This window comes from Entelurus aequoreus, linkage group LG08, assembly GCF_033978785.1.
Source record: "Entelurus aequoreus isolate RoL-2023_Sb linkage group LG08, RoL_Eaeq_v1.1, whole genome shotgun sequence".
NCBI classification, from domain to species: Eukaryota; Metazoa; Chordata; class Actinopteri; order Syngnathiformes; family Syngnathidae; genus Entelurus; species Entelurus aequoreus.
This window is the reverse complement of record NC_084738.1, coordinates 46,685,504-46,708,679: the sequence shown is the minus strand read 5'-3', so window position 1 is coordinate 46,708,679 and position 23,176 is coordinate 46,685,504. Positions and strand designations below refer to the sequence as shown.

Sequence of the window (23,176 nt, the reverse complement as noted above, 5' to 3'; positions counted from 1 at the left end):
AAAAATATAAAAAGCTCTAAGGCCAATATGCTGATAAGTTACATATATCTAAAAAAATATATATATATTAACACTAATAACTAATTTTTCTTACTAAATCGGGACTCACGGGTACTCATATTCATTAACTTGTTCAGTTGCCCAGCCCTGCTAATGCCAGCTGGATTAAAAACGTACACCATGTCGCTAATTGTGCAACACTTACTCAAACTGTGTTTGTGTTAATCTTTTAGCCCTGTTAAAAAACAAACAAACATTACATGAAAGTCACATCAGCAGGGTGAAATGTGCGTAACTTTTACTGCAAATAGAAAGATTTAATGCAGAAAACAGTGCGTAGGTATATGCACTCTTTCAACAATGCATAAGAATGTGCAATCTTTTAACCATGCGTAGGAATACACACTCGTTCATACATTAGTAGGAATTCGCAGTCTTTCAACCATGGGAATTTACATTCTTTCAACCATTTGTAGAAATATGCAGTGTTTCGACCATGGGTAAGAGTACACATTCTTTCATCTATGGGTAGGAATTTGCAGTCTTTCAACCACACAGAGGAATATGCAGTCTTTAAACCATGGGTAAGATTTCACACTCTTTCAACCATGTGTAGGAAAACGCACACTTTCATCCATGGGTAAAAATTCACACTCTTTCAACCGTATGTAGGTAAAGCAGTCTTTTAACCATGGGTAGGAATTTGCATTATTTCAACCATTCGTAGGAATATGCAGTCTTTCAAACATGAGTAGGAATATGCACTCTTTCATCCATACTAAGGAATATGCAGTCTTTAAACCATGGGTAAGAATTCACTCTTTCAACCGTCCATAAGAAAAGCAGTCTTTTAACCATGGGTAGGAATTTGCATTATTTCAACCATTCGTAGGACTATGCAGTCTTTCAACCATGGGTAAGAATTTGCATTATTTCAACCATGGGTAGGAAAACACACCCTTTCATCCATGGGTAAGAATTCACACTCTTTCAACCATCCGCAGGAATATGCAGTCTTTCAACCATGAGTAGGAATAGGCACTCTTTCATCCATAAAGAGGAATATGCAGTCTTTAAACCATGGGTAAGAATAAGCACTCTTTCAATCATCCGTAGGAAAAGCAGTCATTTAACCATGGGTAGGAATTAGCATTATTTAAACCATTCGTAGGAAAATGCATTCTTTCATCCATCACACTCTTTTAACCAAGGGTAGGAATTTGCATTCTTTCAACCATTCATAGGAATATGCAGTCTTTCAACCATGAGTAGGAATATGCACTCTTTCAACCATGTGTAGGAGAACGCACTCTTTCATCCATGGGTAAGAATTCACACTCTTTCAACCATCCGTAGGAATATGCAGTCTTTCAACCATGAGTAGGAATGTGCACTCTTTCATCCATAAAGAGGAATATGCAGTCTTTAAACCATGGGTAAGAATAAGCACTCTTTCAATCATCCATAGGAAAAGCAGTCATTTAACCATGGGTAGGAATTTGCATTATTTTAACCATTCGTAGGAATATGCACTCTTTCAACCATGTGTAGAAAAACACACTCTTTCATCCATGGGTAAGAATTCACAGTCTTTCAACTATCCGTAGGAATATGCAGTCTTTCAACCATGAGTAGGAATATGCACTCTTTCATCCGTACTGAGGAACATGCAGTCTTTAAACCATGGGTAAGAATTCACACTCTTTTAACCAAGGGTAGGAATTTGCATTATTTCAACCATGTGTAGGAAAACACAGTCTTTCATCCATGGGTAAGAATTCACACTCTTTCAACCATCTGTAGGATAAGCAGGCTTTCAACCATGGGTTGGAATATGCACTCTTACATCCATCACACTCTTTTAACCATGGGTAGGAATTTGCATTATTTTAACCCTTCGTAGGACTATGCATTCTTTCAACCACGAGTAAGAATACACATTATTTTTATATGTGTGTAGGAATTTGCACTCTTTCAACCATACAAAGAAATATGCAGTCTTTCAACCATGGGTAAGAATTCACATTCTTTCATCCATGTGTAGGAAAACGCACTCTTTCATCCAAGGGTAAGAATTCATACTCTTTCAACCATCTGTAGGAAATGCAGTCTTTCAACCATGAGTAGGGATATGCACTCTTCCATCCAGCACACTTTTTTAACCATGGGTAAGAATTCACACTCTGGCGGTATAGCTCGGTTGGTAGAGCGGCCGTGCCAGCAACTTGAGGGTTGCAGGTTCGATCCCCGCTTCCGCCATCCTAGTCACTGCCGTTGTGTCCTTGGGCAAGACACTTTACCCACCTGCTCCCAGTGCCACCCACACTGGTTTGAATGTAACTTAGATATTGGGTTTCACTATGTAAAGCGCTTTGAGTCACTTGAGAAAAAGCGCTATATAAATGTAATTCACTTCACTTCACTTCACTCTTTCTACCATCCGTAGGAAAACGCACTCTTTCATCCATGGGTAAGAATTCCCACTCTTTCAACCATCCGTAGGAAAAGCAATCTTTTAACCATGGCTAGTAATATGCACTCTTTCCTCCATCCCACTCTTTTTAACCGTGGGTAGGATTTTTAATTATTTCAACCATTCGTAGGAATATGCAGTCTTTCAACCATGAGTAAGAATAAACATTCTTTCATCTACGGGTAGGAATTTGCACTCGTTCAAACATGCATAGGATATTGCATTTTTTCAACCCTCATACTTGCATGAAAAAACACAGATGAACTCATGGGTTTTGGACAAAGTGTCGACTTTCAAGGGGGAACTTGTTGCTTATGTGCGAGTAGAGTTATTTAGTGATTATTAATATTTTTCTACGAGCTGGTGTACCCAACGAGGTACCTTCAACAGTGTGACGTTTGAGTAAAGTCTTGACATTTTAAGAGGATTTCAAAGTACAGACAGACAGGTTTCTCTTTTGATTTTTTCTCTTTTTACCTTTGCGGCGTGTGCCTACAGATGGCGGCATTTGGTTTTCTTTCCTTCGCTCACGCAAAACAGATGCATTTTGTCTTATCTGCAGTTTTATTTCACATCTTTCTCATGGACCACATTAACTTTGTTTCTTTATGTTTGTAAAGTGTTGTATAATTCTACCTTCTACTTGTAATTAGTGGCCACATAGCACACGGTGACCTTGTTTGTCTGTCAATCACGGCCTGCGTGCAGATTATTCCAATAAGCTTGAGCAGAGCATCTGTCTCAGGTCCAAAGCTTTCATTCTTTCATTAAATGCTTCAACTTGGACAAATCCTGAAGTTACACAAGGGAATATTGCATGTTTGCTCTTTAAATATTTCTTTTAAATTTTATGTCCTGCTCTTTAATCCCTGATATATGTTCACAAAATGTACACCAGCATGTGCATATAGATAAATTCAATGCACTGTCTACAATGTGCAAACTCTCACACAATAGCCCTTTAATACTCCAGCATAGCAAAATACTCTCAACTAAAGTCCACACATTGTTCACACAGCAGATTAGTTAGGATTTGGGGGCACTATGAAATACTTCAATCCATAAATACACTTAAAAAAAACTACACTGCCAGAAAAAATCATCCATACAACATAAGTGAGTCACTGCTTCCCAAATCCTTAACCCACAAATCCCCAAAACCTGATCCGGTAGAGAGTACTCACCTGTTCATGTTGCTTGAATGCTGCTAAAAGTCTCACCTGAATGTGCAACAAAGCAGCTAACATTTTTGCGACAAATCAGCTAGCTTGTTTCTTACAAATAAGATAGCATGTTTGCTACAAAGCAGCACACTTGTTTGCTCCAGTGTGGCTAACAAGTTTGCTACTAAGCAGCTAGCTTGTGAGAGCCATGGTATCACCCCAAGCCAGCAGGTGTCAGAAGAAGTGCTAGCAAAGCGAATCCTCTCTCTCCTGCATAGCATAGTCCATGTCATCCAGCTCTCTCTCGCAGTCTTCGCAGCCGTCGATACCGCACCCTTCCACCACAACTAAGCCATGAGGGTCCCCCACAGGCTGCTCCCCAAAAGGTCCCCCTGATCCTATCGCGATGGCTCCCATTCCGCCGACTCCAATCCCTCCGCCACCGACAAGCAGTGCCCCGCCTGCACTGCAGGCCAGTGGCCCGACGGCCGGGCCCACTCCCCGAGGCCAAAGGGGGTCCATGAGTGCCCTCTGCTGGCCCAGGTGGATCAGCTGGCTGACGGAGTAGACCCCACCACCCGCTCGAACCACCTCTTCGTAGGAAGGGGCGCGGGCGGTGGAGCGGGCCTCCTCAAGCCGCAAGCGAGCACGGTGCTTCATCTCAATGAGTGTCTTGGTGTAGGAGTTGAGCGTGGCCACGGCGGCCGCCATGCAGCAGCTGAACGACAGCCACGCCATGCTGGGGGGAATGCAGAAAGGGGGGGGGGGGGTCATTAGCGGCGGACTGATTGGAACATTTCTTCAGTGGAGGTGGAGTGGACTTACGCGAAGGACCAGCTGTAGTCCCACGTCTGAGGTCTCCAGTCTTTGGGGCCAATGCTGACGGTCATCTGAAAGACGGTGGTGTACATCATGTGGGCCATCATGCCCATCAGGCCTGCAAACACACACCGCCGCGCGTTAGGGGTCCTCAGCCGACTTCATGGGAGACGCAGTCGTGGGTCACCTGACAGCACGGTGCACATGGCGGCATAGGCATTGATCTTGAGGGCGTTCATCTCCCTCTTGGCACACAGGCAAATGGCCTCCACCCACATGAGCAGGAAGCCCATGGCCAGCAGGCCGATGTACATGAACTCGCTGATTACCGACAGCCACAGGACGCCTGTGGGCGGAGTCAGAGGGGAAGGACGTCAATGTGACACGGCATTGCCGGTGCCTGTTGGATGTGACCACTGGGGCGGCGTGGCTCGGTTAGTAGAGCGGCCATGCCAGCAACTTGAGGGTTCCAGGTCCGATTCCCGCTTCCGCCATTCTAGTCACAGCTGTTGTGTCCTTGGGCAAGACACTCTACTCACCTGCTCCCAGTGCCACCACACTGGTTTATATGTAACTTAAAGATGTAGATAATGAGTTTCACTATGTAAAGCGCTTTGAGTCGCTAGAGAAGTAAAATTCACTGCACACTGACCCTGAGTCTCTCCTGGCGTCAGCTCGATGAAACTGCGACACTTTTCTTCCTGGTCCTCACCTGAAAGATCCGACACATCACAGTATATAGCAACCTCCAGAAAACCGCAGTCATCGTCCCTCACCTTCGTTGTGCTTCTCACAGGAGAGCCAAAAGCCGGTGTGGAAGTAGCGCAGCATGTACTTGTCCTCTCCCGTCTCCCAGATGTAGTGGACGGCGTTGGCCAGCTGCTTCCTCCTGATGATTGCCAACTCCTCCTTCTGCCTGGGCGTCAGCGTCACATTGGAGGGTGGGTTCCTGGGGTCTGGCGTGGGTGCCTCTGAGATGAAGAGACGCAGAACAATGGACGAAAAAAGGCAGAACGCTTGAAGTAGTGACGCTAATATGTAGCCACCTAGCATCACAACAAGGTCCTTCCTTATGTGGAGGCATGGAACTTTCTGTTCTACTGATTATGCAAATTAAGTTATGATGTCACGTAGCTTTGACACGACTTCTGTAGCGAAATAAACCTATAAGAATGTCTGCTCATCATCCTCCATCAACCAGGAAGCAGCTTGCTAGCATGATGCAAATCTTTAGGCTTTGGCAAAAAATTCACATTCTTTTTTTAAGCAGTATAATGCTGATTTTTATTACAATTTTGGTTATTAAAGTGATAGAAATTACCGAATAATTAATTGACTTTATTAATAATTTTAAATTCTAAATGATTGCTTACTATTATTAGATTTAGTGAAAGGTTAGGACCCCTTGCTATAGGAGTGTTTGGCACATGTAAACAAGCAGGATTAGCATAGATAAACCCAGATAGCAGAGAGTTCTGAGATTAGCAACAAAGCCGGATTATAGGAATCAAGTGATGAATCGTCGTAATCGTTGACGATTTGTTTCGTCTTCTTTGTTTGTCGTGGTGGCCCGCGCACGAGTAACCCTTGGTTACTTCCTGTTCAGCAGGGGGCGCGCTCACCTGTGGTGTAGGGCTGGCTGTTGTTCTGACCGCAGTTCTTCATCTTGACGGGCGACAGGCAGAGCGGCTTGACCACCTTGTGGGTCCCCTCGCACCAATAGGACGTGCAGAAGGCCGACACGGACAAGGTGAGCGCCAGTGAGGTCAGCGACAACGACAGGAGCGACCGGTTGCGTCTGGACATCTTCTCCAACATGGCGGCCCGGGCGGCGGTCCTGGATGAGGCTCAGAGGAGTCAGGGTGGCGGTGGCGGTAGGCTTCGTGCTACCGTGGGCAAAAAATCAGAGCGGGGAGGAGAGACGTGTTGATGAATTGGCCGACATGGTGAGGGATGCGAGCGTGAAGAGTAGAAGAGTGAGGAAAGGGGATTAGGAATGTTTGAGAAGTAGAGCAAAGGTCAGAGGGGAAGTAAAAAAAAGAGGATGTGTGTAACGATGGAGGGAATGGGGCGTGGCTAGGAGAACAGTGGATGAGCGGAGGTCAAGGGGTCGGGCAGCGTGGAGGAAGATGAAGATTTAATCACTCAAAGATCCAGATGTGCGGGCCAGAGGTTGGAGGAGGGAAGAAAGCAGCCCAGCTTCACTCTGGTCTTCCGGCACATTCTGGCCTTATGGAATGCACAAACTATCCCATCCTGACGCTCACATCTGTGACCACCGTGTCTTCCCAGGGATGAAGATAAACGTCTAAGTCTTATCCTCCGCTCGCCACAATTAATCAGCACAAGACCCGCCTGCTCCTGTACTTCCTCGCCGGCGGATTGAGTCTCAAAACCACCTCTGTGCCTAGTAATCCGTTTTAATCTCACCCGGTCTTTGTCTCCGTGTGAGGACCACCACCTGAACCAGGAACACAAACATCATGAAGTCAAATGACCAAGCAGGTAGAAGGTAGAGTTCAACACGCGTCTGGTGAGTTTTGTGTAATCCTAAACAAAGACATTTTGGCAAACGACACACACTAATAAAAACAGTCATAGATTATGTGTTTTAAATTGGCTCTTTTTGTACAATTTTATGACATTTATATATTGTATAATTCCAATAATTTCTTGTAAAATTCAGATTTTGTTCATGACATGGCTACTCCTTTCCTCGTAAAATTGAAGTGTTTGTAGATTAAAAGATGACTTTATCTCATCGAAGTAATTTTTACTTTATAAATGCTTTCCCTAATAAAACGTTTTGTCTTAAAAGTGCAACTTTTTTCCTTGTTTATTTTCAGTACTGCACATAAAAACTATACTGCAATTTTTCCTAGTAAAATTGCAGAATTTGCTCACGTCAACAATTACGATTTCATGTCTTAGCATAATTTATTTCTAATAAAATTGCAGTATTTACCCATAAAAACATTGTTTTCTCTTTGAGGTACAATGTTTTTCTTTGTATGATTTCAGTGTTGCATATACTGAAAAACAAATAATTTTTTATGTAGAAGTACAACTTTTTTTGCAGTATTTGCGCATAAAAACAATTTCTGTAATACTATTTTTTTCTCGTAAAAGTTCAGTATTTGCTTTTCTAAACATTTACTTTTCCACTAGTTTTTATAACCTTTATTCTCTGAAAATTGCCAATAAAAACAATTACTTTTTTCATGGTACAACTTTTTGTCGTAAAATTGCAGTATTGGCACATAAAACCAATTACTTTTTCTTGTAGATGTGCTTATAAAAACTTTTCATAATACAATTTTTTTCTTGTAGAATTACAGTATATTCTCACTTTAAAAAAATTCAAGCGAAGGACAAAATTTTTTCTCGTAAAACTGCAGTATTAGCACATAAAAACAATAACTTATTCCTGTAGAAGTACATCTGTTTTCTCATAAATTTACAGCATTTGCCCATAAAACAATGTTTTTCTCAAGCAAACGTCAACCTTTTTTCTTGTAATATTGCAGCATTAGCACATAAAAAATGACTTGTGAAATTGCAGTATTTGCACATATGTACTTTGAAAAAATATTTTTTTAATGCAAAAACACTGCAATTTTTTTTGTAGTGCACATTTTTGACCGGAAAATTGCAGAATTACTTAATAAAAATGATTGCCTTTTCTCTTGTAGTACTTTTTTCACCTAAAATTTTAGTATTTTCACATAAAATAATATTTATTTCTTGTAGAAGTACAACTTTCTTTCTTTCTTGTAAAATTGCAGTATTTGCAAATATAAAACTTGTTTCCCTCTCAAAGACAACTTTTTTGGTAAATTGCAGTATTTGTGAAGAATAATGATAATTTTCTCTCAAGAGACAACTTTTTTCTCATTAAATTATGGTATTTGCGCATAAAAGTAATAACTTTTTCTTGTAGAAGTGCAACTTTTTTCAGTATTTTTTACAGTATGAGCGCATAGAGACTAGGAGTGAAAAAAAAAAGATTTTCGAATGAATCGCAATTCCTTTTTGTAGTGATTCTTAATCGATTAAAAAAATAAAATATAAATTTCAACTTTTTTTTTTTAATCTGTCCTGTCCAGCCACTAAGGCAAATCATATTGTAGATGTAGATGCCCATATCTGCTGGACAGTTTTACTTTAGAAGAAAGAAGTGCAGGATACTTCTCCAGTTGCCTTATTTGTATTTGACTTTTAATCATTGAACTAGCACTCAATGTTATTAAAAAATATTAATTTTGAATCAAGAATATTTTTAAACAGAGTATCAATTCTGAATCGAATCATTACCACCAAGAATCAAATCAAATCATGTGGTGCCTGAAGTTTCACAGCCTTAATAAATTAAATATTTCTCTCAAGAGAAGTACAACTTTCTTTCTCCTACAGTTGCAGTATTTATGCATACAAACGATTATTTTTTTCTCAGGAGGAAAACTTGTTTTCTGTACAATTGCAGTATTTACACATAAAACAATTCTTTATTTTTATAGAAGTATAACTTTTCTCGTAGAATTGCAGTACTTGCGGATAAAAAAATATAATATTTTTCTTGTAGAAGTACAACTCAGTACTAGTATGTACACTTACTGCTCCTTACTTATTGTGGCAATTCAGTATTCCTCTGCACCATTCCAAATGTTCCTTAGGGAAAATCAGATTACAAATACTGTATGTTACACCCCTAATGGTAATGTGCATGCCAGACCACTAGTTGGCGATGTAAGCCAATAGAAGTGCATACACATTTTAGACAATAAAACAGCAATGCTCATGTTTGACACCTTAACACGAAGACGTTTGAGCCAAAAATTAAACGTCACATGTGCTGATTAATTATTAACCTACACTTCCATTACAGAAAATAATCTTCACTCTTTAAATGAAACATTTCAATCTAACAATCATCTTTAAAAATTGCTGGTATGAAAAGCCTGTGTCCAGTCAAGTTGGACACATGGTCGTTCATCATTGACAAGAATGTGAAAAGGTGGACTCACCTGAAGGGACAGATGTGGTCTTCAGTCCAGACGATGATGTCTTCCACTTTCTCTCCGTCGTCCTTCTTTCTCACATCACAAACGCAGCAGCTTTGCTTCTAATCCTCACAAGTCCATCTGTCACTTTCCGAAACCCCTTCGCTCCCGGACCACGCACGTCCTCTTCCTCTCACACGCCTGACCCCTGACCTGTTCTCCTATAGCGATTAATACAGGACGAGGAGGTCTCATGGTGGACTCGCATCTTCAATCAGGCTTTAGAGAACGAGCTGGCGTGTTTGAACTGTCTGACATCTGGAGGCTTTAGGAACGGATAAGAGCCCAGTTCAGACAGCTCGTCACTTTAGACCAATGCAACGTCAGCTGTCATCTTCATCTTTAAGACTCATGTCCTAATTAAATCCAACCCACCGCCCAACACAGCTCTCACATGTGACTTTGTTTTGCCAGTGACATAAAAAAGTTAATTGGTATTTCTAAACATTTTGCTTTTCATATTTTTTGCTCACTTTTTGTCTCCCACACCGTCCATAAAAACTCACAAGCACATATGCCATGGACAATTAACTACCTGGATAAATTATTATTTGACACCTCTGGGCCAGCCAGTCTTGTAGTTTGATTGACCCACAAAAACTTCATTGTGAAATTTGTGCTGCTGTTTTTTTATTTGAATAATAAATGTGATGAATGCAGGATGGAAATACTGCAATATTTTCAATAAAGTCATGGTTGACTTATCCTTTATTTATCCTCATCGCTTCTTTTAGAGCCACAAAAAGCTGAACTTTGCTCCAACAATAAATATTCACCTGATAATATACAGAAATATACAGTATTTCACTATTTACATCAGCAACAACCAATACTAATCATGTACATGCAAGCACGTCTCACACACACTATTTCCATGACTCTGTCATTAAACAATACAAACATAAATCAGGTAACACAACCAACTCAGTGACCCATCCAACATCGCACTTTAATTATTCCTCGCGAGTGTGTATTTGTCCCCCTCTTGTGGTCACAGTAAAAAAAACAAGGAGACCATTCAAATAATTTTGTTTGCCTCAGCCAACATATTTCTTATTGCATCCTTCATTGTAGTGCACTCATAATTTTCTATTTCATATGCGAATGATTAAGTCTCTTGTCATTTCATTCCTCATTTGCATGTATAATGTAGTTTCACCAGGTTAACAAGCGCATTTCTTTCATGATGGGTCCTAATTGTGTATTTAAATGACCGTTTATTCAAAGATGATTGGTTGGGTAATTATTACAAATGATTCGCACAATGGAGGAGAATGTTAGCATGTTAGCGACAAAGACGGAAGATAAAGACACCGTTGGTTGCCGAGTTGATTTTCAATCATTTCATCTTCACCATCATCACTACAACAACCACAACACACATCTACCTGAATTTTTACATTTGCTGCATCATGGCATCAATAAATAATCAAGCTACAAATCAACAAATAATAATGATTGTAAGGTTCATCTGTGATCAGCACTATATACATAAGCGCACACACACTCGGTCAATAACGTGGTGACAAGCAGGGGGCTAGGACAAAATGTAAACACAAGTCAAACCACCAGCTCTGGACACTTGGTGCCAGCAGAGAAGAGCCAAGACATCGCTAATGCTAATGCTATTGCTAACATCTACACACACGTAACACTAACAAACACAATACACGCCATCATACACACCACTGATTAATATTCATGAGTCACTCTGTCTGTGCTCCTCTCTGCCTGTCACATGACTGTAACCATGGAGACTATCACTCATCGATCCTTTTTGGAGGCGTGTCATGCTAGGAGCGGGACAACAAAGCAGGCGGTCCGAGTCAAGCAGCCACACCCCCCACAGATCCAACCCCCCCCCCCCCAAAAAAAAAAAGCAGTCTTTATGAACACATCCTGTGGCGCAGCAAACAATGCTCCATTGGACTCTAGAAGGTTTTTTCTTGAAAGAGGAAAAGAGAGCAAAGCAGCGGGTTGGTCAGTTAGTCTGCGAGTTAGTGAGCTAGTTAGTTAACATAGAGAGCTGACAAGACAGAAGGAAGCAGACAAGAGAATGTTCTAGAACAGTGGTCCCCAACCACCGGGCTGCGGCGCTTGGTACCGGGCCGCACAAAGAATTTAAAAAAAAAAAGACTTTTTTATTTATTTTTTTAAATTAAATCAACTTAAAAAACACAATATATACATTATATAGCAATATAGATCAATACAGTCTGCAGGGATACAGTCCATAAGCACACATGATTGTATTTCTTTATGGGGGGGGGAAAAAAAATGTTTTTTTTTTTTTTTAAACCCCCCACAGAAAGGTTGGGGACCACTGTTCGAAGTGAATGTCAGCGTTCTGGAGGACAGACAGTAGACAAGACAATAGTCACCATGTTTACCTGCACCTCCTTTGGCATTACAGGCGCCGTCTCCAAATGGGTCGTTTGCTGGGGGGGAAGACGCCCCCCAAGCGTCATCAGGACCTTCACAGGGAGGAGGATGTGTCTCAGATCACAATGACAATGTTTGCACCCCAGGCCAAAGTGGCCCAAATCTGATTTTTTTTAGATTAGATTTTTTCTAGCTGACTGTTTACTCTGCAAGTAAAATGTAATTTTTATCAGACTCCAGTGTAAACGCGCACAGGCCCCAATGTGGCCTTGACGTCACTTGCATGCGCACTTCGATAAAGTGAAAACAAAGGAAATCGCTACTACAAAACCCAAAACCTGTGAAGTTGGCACGTTGTGTAAATTGTAAATAAAAACAGAATACAATGATTTGCAAATCCTTTTCAACTTATTGATTGAATAGACTACAAAGACAAGATACTTAACGTTCGAACTGGTAAACTTTGTATCTTTTGCAAATATTAGCTGATTTAGAATTTGATGCCTGCAACATGTTACAATAAAAAACTTATTTGAAACATCCCACAAGTGAACAGTCTAATTGGGAACAGGTGGGTGCCATGATTGGGTATAAAAGCAGCTTCCATGAAATGCTCAGTCATTCACAAACAAGGATGGGGCGAGGGTCACCACTTTGTGAACAAATGCGTGAGCAAATTGTCCAACAGTTTAAGAACATTTCTCAATGAGCTATTGCAAGGAATTTAGGGATTTCCCCATCTACAGTCCGTAATATCATCAAAAGGTTCAAAAACATGCACCTGGGGATAGGTTGATTGGCAACACTAAATTGGCCCTAGTGTGTGAATGTGAGTGTGAATGTTGTCTGTCTATCTGCGTTGGCCCTGTGATGAGGTGGCGACTTGTCCAGGGTGTACCCTGCCTTCCGCCCGATTGTAGCTGAGATAGGCTCCAACGCCCCCCGCGACCCCGAAGGGAATAAGCGGTAGAAAATGGATGGATGGATTCAGAGAATCTGGAGAAATCACTGCACGTAAGCGATGATATTACGAACCTTCGATCCCTCAGGCGGTACTGCCTCAAAAACCGACATCAGTGTGTAAAGGATATCACCACATGGGCTAAGGAACACTTCAGAAAACCACTGTCAGTAACTACAGTTCGTCGCTACATCTGTAAGTGCAAATTAAAACTCTACTATGCAAAACGAAAACCATTTATCAACAACACCCAGAAACGCCGCCAGCTTCGCTGGGCCCAAGCTCATCTAAGATGGACTGATGCAAAGTGTAAAAGTGTTCTGTGGTCTGACGAGTCCACATTTCAAATAGTTTTTGGGAACTGTGGACGTCGTGTCCTCCGGACCAAAGAGGAAAAGAACCATTCGGACTGTTATAGGCGCAAAGTTCAAAAGCCAGCATCCAAGCAACGTCTTTTCCATGGACGCCCCTGCTTATTTCAGCAAGACAACACCAAGCCACATTCTGCACGTGTTACAACAGCGTGGCTTCGTAGTAAAAGATTGCGGGTACTAGACTGGCCTGCCTGTAGTCCAGACCTGTCTCTCATAGAAAATGTGTGGCGCATTATGAAGCGTAAAATGCCACAACGGAGACCCCGGACTGTTGAACAACTTAAGCATTACATCAAGCAAGAATGGGAAATAATTCCACCTGAGAAGCTTCAAAAATTGGTCTCTCAGTTCTTAAACTTTTACTGAGTGCTGTTAAAATGAAAAAAGGAAAGGCCATGTAACACAGTGGTAAAAATGCCCTAGTGCCAACTTTTTTGCAATGTGTTGCTGCCATTAAATTCTAAGTTAATAATTATTTGCAAAAAAAATTAAGTTTCTCAGTTTGAACATTAAATATATTGTCTTTGCAGTCTATTCAATTGAATATAAGTTGAAAAGGATTTGCAAATCATTGTATTCTGTTTTTATTTACGATTCACACCTTAAAATTGAGTGTTTTTACGTGAAAGTAAATGTAATTAATATAATGTATGAATGGATGTGTATAGTGTAATATATTTGGGAGGGTTGTAATTAGGGCTGCAACTATCGATTAATTTGATAATCGATTAATCTGTTGATTATTACTTCGATTAATCGATTAATAATCGGATAAAAGAGACAAACTACATTTCTATCCTTTCCAGTATTTTATTGAAAAGAAACAGCATACTGGCACCATACTTAGTTTTATTATTGTTTCTCAGCTGTTTGTACATGTTGCAGTTTATAAATAAAGGTTTATTAAAAAAAAAAAATTAAAATTATAAAAAAAAAAAAAAAAATTGCCTCTGCGCATGCGCATAGCATAGATCCAACGAATCGATGACTAAATTAATCGGCAACTATTTTTATAATCGATTTTAATCGATTAGTTGTTGCAGCCCTAGTTGTAATCTTTTTATGGCTGTTAAGTAGAGGAAACACGGACATCAGCGTGGATCTACGTGAGCTTTATTTTTCAACTTACATGTAAGCAAATGCGCCACAGCATCAAATTCGGTCTTTCAACAATCGCTATTTCTTCGGAATCAAAATATATATAAATATATTATATATAGCCTATTATCTGTGCAGTATTCACAAGTGATGCACCGGAAATTTGGTCGTCTTAAATAAAAACCAAATCAAGATGTTGTGATGAAATATCCATTTACGCTGGCATCTATCTGCGTCTTTCCGGCGCACACGTGTGACATAGCTTGCCCAAAGCTGACGAAAAAATCAGATTCAGGTCACATACAAGGTGGATTGCGTTTAGACTGCAGTCACATTTGAAAAGATCAGATTCCAATCGGATTCAGGACCACCTTCTGATGTAGCCTGAATCTGATGCCAAAAGATCAGATTTGAAGCACTTTGGAGCGTTTAGACTGGCAGAAAAAAATCAGAACTGTGTTACTTGAGGCCAAAAAAAAAAATCAGATTTGGTGTGCAGTGTAAACGGGGCCAAAGACTAGAGAACATTTTGGAACACAATTATCTTCCTTACCTGCGCCCCCCCATGGGTCATTGTCTGCCTTGGTAGCACCGTCCCCGAACGGATTGCCACCATCAACAGGTGAAGAAGCGCTCGGTCCAGTCCCCCAAGGATCCGAGCCAGGGGTGGGTGCAGAGCATGGAGGGGTACCCCACATGTCTCCCCCGCCTTGGGGCGAGCTCAGTGGAGGGGCAATGAAGGGGTCTGACGATGCGTCAGACTGGACTGCAAAGGGGTACTCTTTAGCAGGGGCAGAAAAAGGCTCGTCCTTACAGGGGGGCGACTCTTCAGCATCCGCACAAGTTGCTGACAAAACGTTTTCTTTTGAGGGGGCTTTTTCTTTAGGTGTGCTAAATGGGTCGCCATCTTCAGGGGCGCTGAAAGGGTCAGCTTTGGGGTCGTTGTTTTCCTGGGTGTTAAACCGGTCATCTTTTGGGGTACTAAATGAGTCGTCTTTCAGGGCACTAAACTTGTCGCCGTTTTTAGGGGTACTGAATGGGTCGTCTTTAGGGGCATTAAACGGGTCGTCTTTAGGGGAATCAAATGGGTCATCTTTGGGGACGTTGAACGGGTCATCTCCAGGGGATTTGAGTGGATCATCTTTGGGAGCATTAAACGGGTCGTCTTTAGGGGTGCTGAAGGGGTCATCTTTGGGGGAGCCGAAGGGGTCGTCTTCGGGAGCACCGAAGGGGTCGTCTTTATGGGTGTTAAAGGGGTCATCTTTAAGGGCGTTGAAGGGGTCGTCTTTGGGGGAGTTGAAGGGGTCGTCTTTGGGGGAGATGAAGGGGTCGTCTTTGGGGGAGTTGAAGGGGTCGTCTTTGGGGGCGTTGAAGGGGTCGTCTTTGGGGGCGTTGAAGGGGTCGTCTTTAGAGGCGTTGAAGGGGTCGTCTTTGGGGGCGTTAAAGGGGTCGTCTTTGGGGGCGTTAAAGGGGTCGTCTTTGGGGGCTTTGAATGGGTCGTCTTTGGGGGCGTTGAATGGGTCGTCTTTGGGGACGTTGAACGGGTCGTCTTTGGGGACGTTGAACGGGTCGTCTTTGGGGGCGTTGAACGAGTCGTCTTTAGAGGCGTTGAATGGGTCGTCTTCAGGGGTGTTGAATGGGTCGTCTTTGGGGGCGTTGAATGGGTCGTCTTTAGGGGCGTTGAATGGGTCGTCTTTAGGGGCGTTGAATGGGTCGTCTTTAGGGGCGTTGAATGGGTCTTCTTTGTGGGCATTGAATGGGTCGTCTTTGGGGGCAATAAATGGGTCGCTGTTAGATGAACTGAATGGATGCGTTTCATTTTCGGGAGTAGCCGATATATCTTCTTCGTCATTTGGTGACATTTTTTTTGCCGTGGAATCATTTTGGGCCACAAATGGATCGCCTCTTTCGGGTGAAACGGTAAATGGGTCTGGCTTGTCCTTAAGAGCGTCTCCGTTCTTTGATGAAAAGTCAAAAGAATTCTTATCAGTTTTAGCAGAACCAGCTACGGATGCGTCGGGTCTGGAAGTTGCGCCCCAAGGATCAGTGGCTTCCTTTGGCGCCCCCCAGGGCTCTGTTTTGACCTCCTCCTCCTTCTTCTTGTTTCCCCCCCAGGCGTCTTGGACATCACCTTCTCCTTTTCCTGCATCCTCCCACTTGAGCTCATCATCGGACAATTTTGCCTGGAGAAGTGAAGCACACACTAAACATTTATTTCTTGTTGACTTCTTCCCACAAGTACATTGCACCACAGCTCACCCTCCTCTCAGTCTCTTTCTTTTGCACTTCTTGTTTGATGCGTTCCTCCTTGCGGGCGGCAAAGGAAGCAGTCAGGTCGGCCACTGAGGGAATGTTGTCTAGGGATGGAAGACCCGAGGATCCGACAACGTAACACGGCTTGTAGTTAGGATCCATGACGGTGTCTGACGATGAGGCTGTCACGTCAATGTTAGTTAGTCAATCTGTCAGACAGGAACAGTCGAGCCAAGATATTAATCTTGTGTTACTTTTAACTAAAGTCTTACCTGCAGCACCTTTAGATGTCTTCTCTCTGGTCTTTACAGCAAAGTCTCTTTCTTCTTTTAGTTTCTCATCATCCTCCATGAGAACAAGAACCACCTTGGCCTTCTCTCTCACATTTGAACCCTGACACGCAAGCACACATGCACACACACACAGGCAATTAGTAAAAATAGCAACTGAAAGATAGCTATGATGCTATGTGCAAAAGTAGGGCTGGGCGATATGGCCTTTTATTAATATCTCAATATTTTTAGGCCATGTCACAATACACGATATATATCTCGATATTTTGCCTTAGCCTTGAATTAACACTTGATGTATATAATCACACCAGTATGATGATTCTATGTGTCTACATTAAAACATTATTGCAATAATATATGCAAATTTTTAACTTTCATGCAGAGAGGGAACTCACAACTAAGTCAATTTACTAAAACAGTATTTATTAAACAGTTATTAAGCAGTAGCACAAACGTTCATGTAATTTTAAAACAGAAAGTGCAAGATTGTCAGAGACATTTTAAAACAAGCTATTAGTGCACGATGTCACTAAGATGACTTTTTGTACAGAACGCCACTACAATATATTAAAACAAGTAAAGTGCACTTTTGTGCATGATGTCACACAAGATATTTCAAAAACTGTAAAATCAAAATTAACTGCATAATAGGAAATCAAATTGTGTATGTCCTTCGCTATGTGGTAGGTTCCTGCGGACCTAGTCTGTTGTTGACTATTTTTTTCATACGGTGTTGATCTGGAAATGGAAGATGCCAGGTTCAATTGGGTGAGTGCTGGTTGCTTCGGCATTTTGTTGGGTGTGGCACCGGCCGGAGATGTTGACATGCAGAGTTTCAAGCACTCTTCATTCTTGTAGCGGGTGACAAATTAGTAGTGCTGCTACTTTTTGTGGCAACGCTTTTGCCGCATACTTTACATATTACGATTGTCTGTTCAACATCTTCTCGCTTGAAGCCAAACCACCGCCAGACGATTGACCCCGTGCTGTTTTTCTTGGGAATGAATTCTTCTTTATCCATTTGTTACCAGATTCGCACCTTCTCTCTCTCGTATTACCACTCGCACTGCTCAAGCTGTCCCACCACTCTGGTCGCTTTGGTGTAGAACACATTAAAGCCTTCTACAGAAAGCTAGGAGTATCCAACAATGATTTCAAATTAGAAATGGTCACAGCTGATGAGGTGTTTAAAAAATTGAGCGCGCTCCACCCTAACAAGGCCACCGGCCTTGATAATATTCCCTCCAGATTCCTCAGGGACTCTGCCTCCATCATTGCCCCGATCATCACGCACATAATAAACCTATCAATTACACAAGGCCAAGTACCAAAAGATTTTAAGATAGCAAGAGTAACTCCCCTCTTTAAAAAAGGAAGCAAATTGGAACCTGGCAACTACCGACCTGTTTCTATTCTCAGCTCCATTTCGAAAGTAATGGAGAAAATAGTTTATGAACAGGTCGATAGTTACCTTGCCACTAATAAACTCATGTACAAATTCCAATCCGGCTTCAGAACTAACCACTCCACTGACACATGCCTTCTCTATCTGACCGACCACATCAAACATGAGGTGGACGCGGGCAAATACTGCGGCATGGTCATGCTGGACCTTCAGAAGGCCTTTGACACCGTTAACCACGCTATACTGTTGGATAAGCTCAGAGCAATCGGATTTAACAAAACCTCTTGGAGCTGGATGCAGTCTTACTTGGAGGGGAGGGAGCAGGTGGTAGAGGTGAACGGCACCGTGTCCCCCCCCCTCTCGGTGAACTGTGGAGTCCCCCAAGGCAGTATATTGGGACCTTTACTGTTCCTAATATACATAAACGACATGTCATCGGCATGTGACTGTGAATTGTTTTTGTTTGCGGATGACTCTGCCCTGCTGGTATCCGGCAAGGACAAGTCACAGGTGGAGAAAATCCTCAGTGCTGAGCTCTGTAGAACTTGCACCTGGCTCGCTGACAACAAGCTATCCATCCACTTGGGTAAAACAGAATCCATCCTGTTTGGGTCCCACATCAAACTTAAGAGAGTCAATCACTTCACCATAAAAGTAGGTGACAGTGTCATCACCAGGAAAGATGAGGTCACCTACCTAGGTTCCATTCTAGAGGCTAACCTTTCCTGTGATAAAATGGCAACCAAGGTAATCAAAAAGGTTAACCAACGAACGAGATTTCTCTACAGAATTTCCTCTCTGGTCAACAAAAGCACCTTGAGGATTCTGGCGGGAACTCTCGTTCAACCCTTTTTCGATTACGCATGCACCTCCTGGTACCCTAGCACCTCCAAAACCCTCAAATCTAAACTCCAAACATCTCAGAATAAACTAGTCAGGTTACTTCTAGACCTCCACCCCAGATCCCACCTCACTCCTACCCACTTCTCTAAAGTGGGCTGGCTCAAGGTGGAGGACAGAGTTAAACAACTTGCACTGAGCCTAGTCTATAAAATCCGCTACACCTCCCTGATACCGAAGTACATGTCAAACTACTTCCTTAACGTAAATGACCGCCATAACCACAACACCAGGGGGTGCTCCACTAACCACGTTAAACCCAGATTCCGAACTAACAAAGGTCTTAACTCATTCTCTTTCTATGCCACATCAATGTGGAATGCGCTCCCAACAGGTATAAAAGAAAGGGCATCTCTATCCTCCTTCAAAACCGCTATAAAAGTTCACCTCCAGGCAGCTACAACCCTAAACTAACACCCTCCCCGGATTGCTAATAATCAAATGTAAACAATCAAATGCAGATTCTTTTTCTTATGCCTTCTGATCTCTCTCTCTCTCTCTCTCTCTCTCTCTCTCTCTCTCTCTCTCTCTCTCTCTCTCTCTATGTCCACTACTTGCTGTCCATATCCCCCCCCCCCGCCCCCCCCACCCCCCCTCCACACTCCTGATTGTAAATAATGTAAATAATTCAATGTGATTATCTTGTGTGATGACTGTATTATGATGATAGTATATATGATAGTATATATCTGTATCATGAATCAATTTAAGTGGACCCCGACTTAAACAAGTTGAAAAACTTATTCGGGTGTTACCATTTAGTGGTCAATTGTACGGAATATGTACTTCACTGTGCAACCTACTAATAAAAGTCTCAATCAATCAATCAATCAATGCACCACCTGCCACAGCTAACGTTACCCATGCCGCTAACCTCTCTGCTCGGCAAGGGCGTATGACGTTGCACTTGCGACAGTATGTGACGTATGTAACAAGGTGCGCTTGTTTTATGTCTCTGTGAGAATAAGCGACAAGAAAGAGTGAGAAAAGCCTATAGTGTAATGACCGCAGCTAAAAGCAACTGCGTGGGAACATATACTCGAATATTCACGAAATAGTCATTTTCTACATCGCACAGATACAAACCCGCGATACATCGAGTATATACATAACTTTTACATAAGGCTGGGCGATATGTCGCCCAGCCTTATGTAAAAGTTAAACATTTAATGGAGTCTACACGTCATTATGGTTACTATGGAACCCACAAAGCCCCATCCATAAAAAGGAAGTTGCATCTACCTGATCTTTGCCATCTTTCTCCACAAAGCGATACTCTGTGAGGGCTTTGACGATGTAGACGTTGTCCTTCATTTTCAGGAGCACGCGGTCGTCTCCAGTCTTCAGCAAGTACTCCAGCAGGGTCAGCGACTGGAATTGACAAAGTAGAGAAAGTGCTAGAAAAGATGAATGTTGTGACAATTAGCCTCAGTGTTACCTTGTGGATGTGCCTCCAGTTCTTGTCGTCCTTTAAACGTTTCCACAGCATGGTCATGATCTCATTGCAGGCCACCACGTTGTAGGTCAGGTCGGAGATGTCGGCCATCTGTGAGCTGGAGGGCCCCCAGGGGTCGTTGGAGGTGGCTTCTCGAACCTGCAACGGAACATTTACTGTATCACAAAAAACAACGTTTTCCGCTGAGGAAATATACCAGAGGAGGCTGTTCTACCTTAACCTCGGCCTCAGAATAGTTCTGGACCAGGTTCTTCAGTTGTCTGCGAAGCATTGAGGATGTCATGATGTCTGCTGATGGAGAAACCAGGAGTCCAAAGTCTGAGTAAGCGGTGTTACCACACATACACTATTAATATATGTACAGTAAGTACAGTACGTAGGCATGTGTGGTGTAGCCACAACACATACCTAAATCTATGAGGCACGCTTGAGAGCAGCTAATGGCTCATTGCGCTGCTCTGCCCTCCTCCTGAAGGCTGCAGGGAGTCAACACAAACAGTAGAATCAGTGACAGTGGCTTGGAAATATTCTAGAACATTCCAGTAAACCTTGGTTCTATAATTGTAACTAGCTTCGGGTAGCCTCCGATGCTAAGTTAACGGCTAGTCGAGTAAATAATTTCCAAGGTGAAAAAGACATTAATACAGGACTTAAATTCTCACAAAGAACAAAACTAGCATGTTTGTCGCCGGCTTTCAGAACCTCGGAGAGCGGTAGAGAGGAGCCAACATGGCGGCGCAGAAGCGTCGCTGTCAACCCGCGACATTCGTCTTAACATGCTCCATTTGGGACACGAGACGACAGCTAGATTCCAATAAACGTCGTCCAGTAAATGTTTACAAGTCGTGCTCATCTGGCGCGTATGAAATGTGACGAAAGCGTGCACAATATAAGCAAAATGATGCTACTAACCCTGAAAACAGGCAGAGATCTTCGAGGTGACGACGCGACACGAAAGCTTCCGTTTCCGGTTTTTGCTGAGATCACGCCCCCACTTACTGCAGCGTCATTTACTACACTATGATTTTTTTTAATATACGATGTATTCAGGATTTTTTATATTTAGTATACATTGAAATGTTGGCAATGTAAAGGCGCACAAAACACCACACAAAACAGGGGGAGGGAGACAAACAACAAGAAGACACATTTCTTTTGTTTGTTTGTTTGTTTGTCCTGTCCAGCTACTCAGGCAAATCATATAGTTGATGTAGATGTCCGTATCGTCTGTACAAATTTACTTTACAAAAGAGAAAAGTGGGATACTTCTCTTGTTGCCTTATTTGTATTTGACTTTATTAAATGGATTTATATTATTATTTGGTGCAGCCGGGCCGGAGCAGGAGGGGATAGAAAGAGAAAAAAAGGAAGACAGTGGGGGGAATTGTGGGGACAAGAGGGGGATAAGATAGAGAGACAACAACAGCAGCAAACACAACAAAAAACAACACCAACAACAACAACAATAGAACAACATCAGCAAATAGGATATGTACAAATATGATGGTAAAAGTGACAGCAAAGAAGCAGTAAGTGAAATAAATAATAATACAGAAATGACAATGAACATTATTACACTTCAAATGGAACAATACAAATAGAAATAGAAATAGCACTATTGATAATGAATAATACCAATAATTTACCTATATTATCAACGATGCAATTGTTCAAATGCAACAATACATATATTTAATGATAACTTGAAATACAAAATAAAGCAGATAAATGGAGGGGAAGAAAGAGAAGCGAACTAAATTAACCTTGTAGATTGTTATAGTAACAATAGGTTAAGCTTTGTCATTGTCCCATGTGTTACCTAGTTTCCCGTAGGGCAACCACGTTAGTATATGTTTGATGAAATGTGATTATATGCATGAGTGTATGTATGTATATATACTTGTATATGTACAGTATGTGTATGTTTGTACAGTGAATGTATATGTACAGTATGTATGTATGTATGTTTGTACAGTGAATGTATATGTACAGTATGTATGTATGTTTGTACAGTGAATGTATATGTACAGTATGTGTATATGTATATTTGTACAGTGAAAGTGCGAGTGGATGTACGAACTTTGAGTGTATAGGTATGTACTGTATTTGTGTATGTATGTGGGAGCATAGTTACCTATGTGTGCGCGTATGTATATATACATGTATTAATAACTGTGTGTATGTGAGTATATATTTGTATTTTGTACGTACAATATATTTGACCTCCAGTATGTGCGGGAGCCAGAGTACGGCCCCAGCCACCTAGAGAGCCCAACCCAAAACAGCAGTTGTGACGCCCAGGTAACAAGGGACCACCGGCCCCACGCAGCCAGGCCGGCCAGTGACAGGAACCCCAAAAGCCCGGCCCACCGTGCCGCCCGGAAGAGCCAGCAGCCGGCCGTAGACAGACGCGCCCGGCAGAGGACAAGGCACGGGAGAAGCAGTGGACAGCCAGCCCCCAAGCCTGCGAGAGACCACACCCCACACGGGCAGAAAGGTGGGACGCCCCGCCCAAGTGGCCCAGACTCCCCGCAACCGG

The 23,176-nt window shown here is 42.3% G+C and overlaps 2 protein-coding genes across 5 annotated transcripts; both read right to left on the bottom strand.

Annotated features, from left to right (window-relative positions):
- Positions 1-2,431: 2,431 nt before the first annotated feature.
- Positions 2,432-11,382, bottom strand: LOC133655961 (germ cell-specific gene 1-like protein). Of its 4 annotated transcripts, XM_062056640.1 has the most exons (8): positions 9,480-11,382; positions 6,601-6,916; positions 6,078-6,341; positions 5,232-5,426; positions 5,108-5,167; positions 4,643-4,801; positions 4,462-4,573; positions 2,432-4,375 (listed from the first exon to the last, which is right to left on the bottom strand). In XM_062056640.1, the coding sequence occupies exons 3-8, from the start codon at positions 6,271-6,273 to the stop codon at positions 3,883-3,885; spliced, it is 1,215 nt and encodes a 404-aa protein (XP_061912624.1). In that variant the 5' UTR covers positions 6,274-6,341; positions 6,601-6,916; positions 9,480-11,382; the 3' UTR covers positions 2,432-3,882. The 4 variants fall into 4 exon arrangements, with proteins under 4 accessions (XP_061912624.1, XP_061912620.1, XP_061912621.1 ...); XM_062056636.1 differs by having other exon boundaries at positions 6,078-6,916; XM_062056637.1 differs by lacking the exon at positions 9,480-11,382 and adding an exon at positions 9,070-9,456 and having other exon boundaries at positions 6,078-6,916.
- LOC133655960 (cell surface glycoprotein 1-like) lies at positions 11,377-21,636 on the bottom strand. Its single transcript, XM_062056635.1, has 10 exons — positions 21,550-21,636; positions 21,046-21,113; positions 20,852-20,955; positions 20,620-20,775; positions 20,424-20,552; positions 16,856-16,976; positions 16,590-16,765; positions 14,884-16,513; positions 11,906-11,989; positions 11,377-11,460 (listed from the first exon to the last, which is right to left on the bottom strand). Exons 3-10 carry the CDS (start codon positions 20,918-20,920, stop codon positions 11,447-11,449), a joined length of 2,379 nt encoding a protein of 792 aa, XP_061912619.1. The 5' UTR covers positions 20,921-20,955; positions 21,046-21,113; positions 21,550-21,636; the 3' UTR covers positions 11,377-11,446.
- Positions 21,637-23,176: the final 1,540 nt, after the last annotated feature.